The sequence below is a fragment of the Fulmarus glacialis genome, unplaced genomic scaffold (assembly GCF_000690835.1).
Source record: "Fulmarus glacialis isolate BGI_N327 unplaced genomic scaffold, ASM69083v1 scaffold29254, whole genome shotgun sequence".
Classification (NCBI taxonomy): Eukaryota; Metazoa; Chordata; class Aves; order Procellariiformes; family Procellariidae; genus Fulmarus; species Fulmarus glacialis.
Window position 1 is genome coordinate 1,997 of NW_009207853.1, and position 7,765 is coordinate 9,761.

General features: G+C 38.3%; 1 protein-coding gene across 1 annotated transcript; it reads right to left on the reverse strand.

Moving 5' to 3' along the window:
* Nucleotides 1–204: 204 nt before the first annotated feature.
* On the reverse strand, nucleotides 205–6,997 carry DEPDC7 (DEP domain containing 7; the record flags this gene model as incomplete). The annotated part of the gene is made up of 8 exons (XM_009576294.1): nucleotides 205–532; nucleotides 712–790; nucleotides 887–1,012; nucleotides 1,209–1,351; nucleotides 2,432–2,646; nucleotides 3,420–3,609; nucleotides 4,488–4,618; nucleotides 6,610–6,997. Coding segments are annotated over 8 exons (1,487 nt in total), but the record flags the coding sequence as incomplete, so codon positions are not given.
* Between the last annotated feature and the right edge of the window lie 768 nt (nucleotides 6,998–7,765).

Consider the following 7,765-nt stretch of genomic DNA (forward strand, 5'->3'; position numbering starts at 1 on the left):
GAGGCAAAAAAAGGCAGAGATCTCATTCACGGAGAGGTGTTTCCCATCCCAGTCATTTTGATACTTCAATAGAGGGAGTCAATAGGCTTGGCTTTAGGTGAGGGAAGGGAAGGATTATTTTGGCGCTACAGCAGTTAAGAATGAGCAAAGCTAAACTATAAGTACAGGCTAAACTTGGGTACCATTAGCTTTGGTAATAATTGTATGAATTCCATCCATTTCCACAAAATAATTTTATTAGATACACGAATACAAAAGATTTACAAATATATTAGTGTTTTCAATGCTGGAGCATAGAAAGTAATCTGTATTTAAAGTCACACACACATATTAGTAACTCTGTCTCCAAAATACTGCATAAAAATACTTGGATTACTACTATGAAACTGACCTAGCAGTCTCTTTCTCTCTTTGTCAGAGAGCTTTGAATCTTCATCAATAGCTTTCAATAGAGATAATAGCTCATCTTTTGTGGTCTTCTCTGTATTGGAGCGATACTCTCTTTCATCAAGTTTTTGGCAAAAGGTGTAGCCTAAAAGGAAACAGGAGACATTCAGATAGTTAACACCAGAGTCAACCACCCTCGAGATTCTGTAGACCCAACCTCCTTTAGAGTCAAATTAATCCTTGTAAGAGCAAGCTGCATCATCTCAGTCCCTTCTATTTCTCATCTGGGTGCATGACAAGAATAAGTTCAGTTTAAACTGTTACCTGTTATCTTACTAGGATCTTGGCCTTTCTGCAAAGCCACCAGTTTATTGCTGACCATTTTATGCAGTGTCCCTGGGATCTTGAATAGAAAGAGAAGACAAACAGCAGCTTAGAAAAAGGCAATTCTGAATAAGCATACAAGAAAACAAAAACCTGGTCATTTTCTAGCACTTACCTTTAACACATCTTTTTGGTGATCCACAAGGAACAAGATCAGGAGGTCAGTTTTCCCTCTGGATAAGGTTTTATTGTTGACAATAGCTTTAGAGAATGTTCTTTTCACAACCATCCTGTTGTCACTCTAAAGGATAATGTGAAATAATGATCAGAAGAGGATAATTAGTCTCCCCCTTTAAGAAGGGTGCTGCCTTTGTTCTTCTAGAGTCCTTGCTTCTCCTGTAGTCACACATTTAAGCTACAAATGTGTTTCTGACCAGTATCTGGGACCTATAGATTTCAGTAAAGCAACATGCAACATATTAAGTATTCAAATTTACCTCCTTCTGCAGTTTGAGCTCAGAATTATGGGCTGCAACAGCCATGAAGTACAGTAGTCTTCTGAACTCCTCTCTGACTTGGCTGTCTAGAAGTTTCAAATAGAGTTGAACAGCTTCTAAAGATTGCTCCATCTTCCCATTCACTGGGGAGAGATAAAGGTATCTATTGCCATATTTATTTAAATAAATGTTACAATAAAACACCTAAATTAGCCACTGAAGAGAAGTTAATCTCTCTAAACAGACCTGGTCAAACAAAGCAATTCATTCTCACAAAAATTTCTCACAGGCTGATGAGAACTGTTTGCATACAATCTGAGAACAGCCCACACCCAGGCTTTTAGCCTGATATTTAAGAAAGTTTGCTTTCAATTAACTTCAATTACAGTTCGGCCATCTTGAATGGAATGTGAAATAGTGAAAAAGGAAAATGGTTCTGTTCAAAAATTAATGACCTCTTGTTGTGGAAATAAAGATATTTCCACATAAATATCTTCCAACTAAAGATATACCAAGAAATGAGGAATATGTCCTAGATAAATGGGCTAGCTTGATGAATTAATTGCAAACTATTCTGTAGAACTTCACTAAGTTTTAATTGGCCTTACTATGCAGAACACCCATGTTAGATGTGTGAATTATTTGAATGAAGTAGGTTGTACTAGTATTCTCCCTTTATCATGTAGGGAGAAGGAACGGGATACAAATGCAAAATATTCCTACCAACGTGGAACAAGAAGAATAATCAAGGCAGAGAAGGATGAAAAATAAGGAGAACAGGATGCGGAGATGTTAATTGATGACTAAAACATCAAAAGCTTTCTAAAATACTGTCTGAAATGCACATTTCTATGGACCAGAGGGGACAGTTGTGAATGGGATACAAAGCATCCACACAGCTTTAACTTTAGACCTTATGGCCTAAGTGTTTAATATTAGGCCATATTTATATTTAATTTCCCACGGATATTTAATTTCTCTGGATACCAACTACTGCCAAATTATAGAACTCCAGTTTCACAGCCATTCTACACAGAACTGAACACAAACTACAGAACTGCATATAGTCAGGACCAAAATTTCTCTTTATTTCAAAGCACAGTCTTCATGACTAGAAATTAAGAAAAAACTTGCAGAAATCAACATTTAAGCTTGGCTGCTGTAGTAAATACTGTCAGTACATATCTCACATACGCTTAGGAATATAGCTTTATTTTACTTACCTAATAGTTCTGCAATTCCTGAATGAATTTCAGATGCATGGCTTAACAGCGGCTCCTTTTTTTGGCCGTAGTATCTACCAATATTTTCAAACAGCAGCAGCTTCCATGTGTCTGCTTTATCTGGTTGATCAGGCAAGTTCCTGCTAATATCTACCACCATATGATCTGGAAGATATTCCAAGCAATCTATTGCTGCTGAGAGCCATTCATCTGTTCTAGAAGACAGAGTGGTTTAACTTTGTAGCATTACTTAGTGATGCCTTTCAGAGTTGGTTGCATTGTTTTTCACAGAAAGTAAGTAGACTGGTTTCTGCACGAGAGTACTTAAATATGTGGTACTTAAATACATTAGAAATTGACACAAAAAAGACACTTTTCCTGACACACTCAGGTAGATCATAGCTGTATACCTCTTTGTTATATATTTAATCAAGATGAAGAATTAGTAACGCACACAGCTAAACAGTCACAAGCAGTTAAACCTAAAGTTAGTGATGTCCTCTACTGTTAGACAAGGACATAATTATTGCTAGATAAACAAAAGCATGAACCCTGATCTGATTCAGATTGGTAAAAATTTTTCAGACTATGTTTTTAGCAGTTTCAGGCTCAGTGTTCTTGGCTTTTTTAATATAGTAGGAGAAACTAAACTATTCTCTCACAGGTAATTTCTTAAGGAAAAAAATTCAAGATGATAGCAAAATGCTCTATTCTTCCCTCAACGCAGCAAACAGTTTCCCCTCTGGATACTACCAAATACTATCATTGCAAAAATCAGCACAAATTGTCTCAGCTACTTCTGGTTTACAGCTTAGCAATTGGTATTTACCAATTAATCGAGTCAAGTCTAACAGAGAAAAGTGCCTACTCACATCCTTTCTGCAGTACTGGAGACTACTGAATTTCTATCCAAAGATCAACCGTGCTTTACATTCCTATGAAAGCAGAAAGTTTTTCAGAATTGCAGAGGTGAGTGATGAATACTTACTGTGAGTCACTGAAAGCCTTGAGAATCTCTCTGTCTAGGTAGTTACTTGTGATGACATATCCAGTTCCCTTCCTTGGTTGTGGAAGCTGAGGTCTGATCTCTTGGTGCTCAAGCAAAGACTCAAGGAGCGGAAGGTCTACAAGCTGCAGCAGACGAGCAATTGTTTGTTCTTGCCATACTTCATTAATAACTGGGAAGGGTGGAATATACAAAGCACACAGATTCAGCATGTGCAAAAAGTAAGATTATGAAAAAGACAACTCCCCTTCCTCCCATCAGTCCTAACCTAACAGATTAATTTTACCAAAATAAAGATTTACAGTAGCAGAGAGTGTGGCTCTTATCACTTTAAGTGCATTTTATCACAGCAAAAGGAAGGAATTAGCCATTTGTTTAGTTGACTACAAGTGTCGGAGAACTGCTTTTTTGATAAGTCTGAAGTGCCTTACATTCCTTCTGCTCCAATTTGCAAGCCTTCTTTGTTCTAGATAAGGGCTTAAAAAAAGCGCAACAGTGACACTATCCTTATCATAGCTTCCACAATTATGATCTGGCTCGAGTTTTGAGAGTTTCTAGGATGCATTAGCATTTTTAACCAAAGGAAAACACACATTAGATCATAGTTTAGTCTGAGAGAGAAGACGTGAATTGTCAGGAACAGTTTCACACAATACTGAAGGAGCGCAGGATGGTGCAGATACACAGTTAAAAAGCTAGGGAAGAGTTTTAGCTAACAGTAGACTGTAAGTCAAGCACAGAAGTAGTGCTGGTAATTGAATATTATGAAGAACGTTCGTAACTCAAGTCTAACTCTACACAGTTGTGTATTCTTCTCCACAAAATTCAACACTGATTTATTTCAACTAGAGATAATGGGTCCTGCCTGATGAAATAAAAAGGTCAAAAGCAAGCTGCAATAAACATAATTTGCCTTTGTTATGACATGGTGTTCAAAACAAAATACTAAGAAAGTCAGTTTGACTCCCTCTCCAATCTGACAGGCATAAGCCTTTCCAGTCCTACAGTTATCTTCCTTCGCCCACAAACAAATGACATTATTTGGCTTACCTCGAGGGGACAAACTATCCGAGATGTTTACTTGAGGGGCATTTGCAGGCTTTAAACTCAGGTTTTCCCAGAGATCCTCCAAGCTTTCTGGTTTTACAGGAGTAGAGTGAAACAACATGCTCTTCTCATGTCTGAGATTAAGAAACAGTTTTTATGTATGTTTATATCCATATATACAGATAACCAAACATATCATGTAACATATAGATACGGATAACTGTCCAAGATTAAAAAATGTTTTCTTTATATAAATATTTACACAATCTTCTCCTCCCTCTCCCCCGTCCGACACTTTCTCTGTCCAAGTCGCACAGGAGAATGTATGATACCTTAAAGAATTATTTGTGTGCAACAGTTGCATGCAAGTGCATAGTTCCTCTCTTGGAACTTGTCACAGCTGGCATCAGCAAGCTACCTCAATTACCACAGAGAAAATCTAAGAAGAGGAAAAGGTTAAAGAGGGGAAATTATTTGAAAAAACCCAAACAAAATTCCCCCCTCAAAACCTCCAGAGTTTTAAGACATTATTCCTAATGGTGAATGGAGGACAAAAATTAAGAGGTGTTCTTGAAAAACATAGAAGGTTGTTGCTCCATAGCAACACCACTCCTAAAGTTACGTGACTTGTTCATGCCATCAACTAATGGAAGGCTTCAGAAACCTGTCACCCATTTCTGCGTGTTAACTGGTTCTTCTCTTAACTGATTTCACATGATATCGAGTAGATAGCATAACAACTCCAGCCACAAAATTACTATTCCTCCAAGCGTATTTGTTTAACTTCTAGAGCTTCTTTGTTTTAGGGCACTGCAAAATCCTTTTGATGTCCACTATCCTTGCTACGTATGTGACAAGCTGTATGTATCAATAGATCTGTTCCTTTCACTAAATGTAGAAATGTAATCCAATGGGTCTGTGCCCTGCCCAGAAGAAACACACCTTCACCTTCACTCTACACTAATAGAACATGAATAACCTTGTTTCATGACAGTTTGTCCGACATATTCTAAGTCTTGCTTTAACAGCCTTTGTGATGAATATATTTTTAAATACCATATTTGATTGAAGTGGTTTTAATGTCTCATGAATTCTCCTCTTTTCCAAATAAAGACTTGGGACAGTTTGCTTTAGCACAGAACAAGAGCTAGTCGGGGAGAAGGGCGGAGAAGCAGGACCAAAGAACTATCCATTTTTAATCTTTGCTTCTAGAATTTTCTGATCAGCTGGGATGATGCACTGGAGTTCACATTTGCTACTCTCACGAACACATCAATTGCATAAGGTATTTTCTTTTTAAGTCAATACTATCTGCAATTTTCAAAAGTGCATATTGCTAAAACTATTGCAATAACCACATGAATGTCGTTTCTTGTAAGAATACGTTGGAATATGTTCAGAGATAAACACTTGACAAAAACTGTTTAAGGGAAGTTATTTGGCAAAGTGTCATTTACATAGCAGTGTGTTCTGTTTTGTGATGGTTTAGTTAGTACCAGGGTTTTCTTTGCCCATTCTTAAAGAGACAGGGAAACAAAACCTCACAATTGCACTTCCTTCTGGTTCTATGATGGCATGCAATAGCATAACAGCATAACAGCCTCCTACCTAGCCTAGGAACAAGCACATGAAGAAACAGCTGAAAACATTTCAAAAAGCTAAATTTGAAGTGTAGTGAAGCTAAGATAATGAAAGAAGAAATAAATTTTTACCTGTTTTTTCCTTAAAAACTGGATGGTTTACTGGCTGATACCAGAGCTAGCTGCACAGTAACTAAAGATTGTTCCATTGCATTAGCCCGATGCACCTGAATTCCAGTTGGTTATATTGGTTTAGAGCCCAATAGATCAGTATCTGTAATGCACTTAATTTCTACCCTGCTACCCTGCACCCCCCCAAGGCAATGTGATAACAGACACAGAAAAGAGTAACTATGCAGGCTGAATGATTTACTCACTTCAAATTGCCTTTTCCTACCTATCTTCCACCCACAAACATCTGTACAGTATCTACTTTTTTCCCCCCAGGTCTTGTAATTGTACAACAGTTTTCCGTTCACTCCCCCAGAATACATAACATTTTCCTATCGTGAAAAGTTTCTTCTCTTCACATTCCATGTACTAACCTTTGTGGTGTACACTGCTGGTAATCTTTATCAAGTTCCATTTGGTTTGAGACATTTGTGAATCTGTAGAGGCTACTGCTACTGTCTTCAAATACAGACCGTTTGTCTTTTCCAAAGACCCTAGTTGAAACAGCCTCAAATACTTTGTAATCCATCAGCGCTTGACATACACGCACTATTTTAGCACGGGAAATATCAACATCCCCAAAATACTTGTTCTGTAGAAGATGGGCAAAGACAACATCCACTGCATCTGAACCAATAAAACAGTCATGATAGCACTTCAGGTTCTGGCGACGCTTTTTCACTTCCACTTGAGTTTGAAGTGCATTGATAATGCTGCTCCAGACATATGTTGCTCCAAATGGTTTCTGCGCCAAGCTAAAGCCTAAGAACAGAGAAAGCATAAAGATTGAATTCATGCTGCAATTAGAAACGAACTGCCCCCTTTCTGGCTACTAGCTTTCATGAATCTTGCAAGGATTTAAAAATCTTTGAGATTTCCGGTTTGGCTTGGGTTGCTTATGTATTAACATTTTGTTACTTTCTTAGCAAGTCTGCCTGCATTGCACCAATGTATCTCTCTCTGGTGGTTGCTCTCATTACATGAGCCTGAAGCTTTGCAACCTGGAGCTTCTAACTTTTTCAGCCTGTCACTTTGACACTCCTTTTGCATGCTCCTCCATCCCCTAATGGTTACGCTTGCAGAACCTACTCCTAAGCACAGGTTCCCACAACCAAAAGCTAGCTGCATGTATTTATCTCCCCAGTTCCTCTACTAACACTGGCAAAACTATACAGCTGGACAGGGGAAGAGGGAAGCCGGGATGAAGAGACACATCAGAACCTCGTTTCTTACAGGATTGTGCACACACACGTACACTAGCTACCTAGTATCAGTGCTTAGGACATCACTAACAAGATCAAGAGTTCTCTCCAGACACCACTCACTTGACACTTATCCCACAGAACAGCCTTCTACCACCACAGCTCCAACTGAGATTTAAGTTCTGTGTACTCAGTGTCACTTCCTTGAGCCAACCAGTCTTCCCTCCCACCAAAAAACCACTGAACTATTACTCATTTACCAATCTGATTAAGAATAGCATGCTAACAACTAACTGTTTGACCAGAGGCTAGACTCAGACTCCATAAG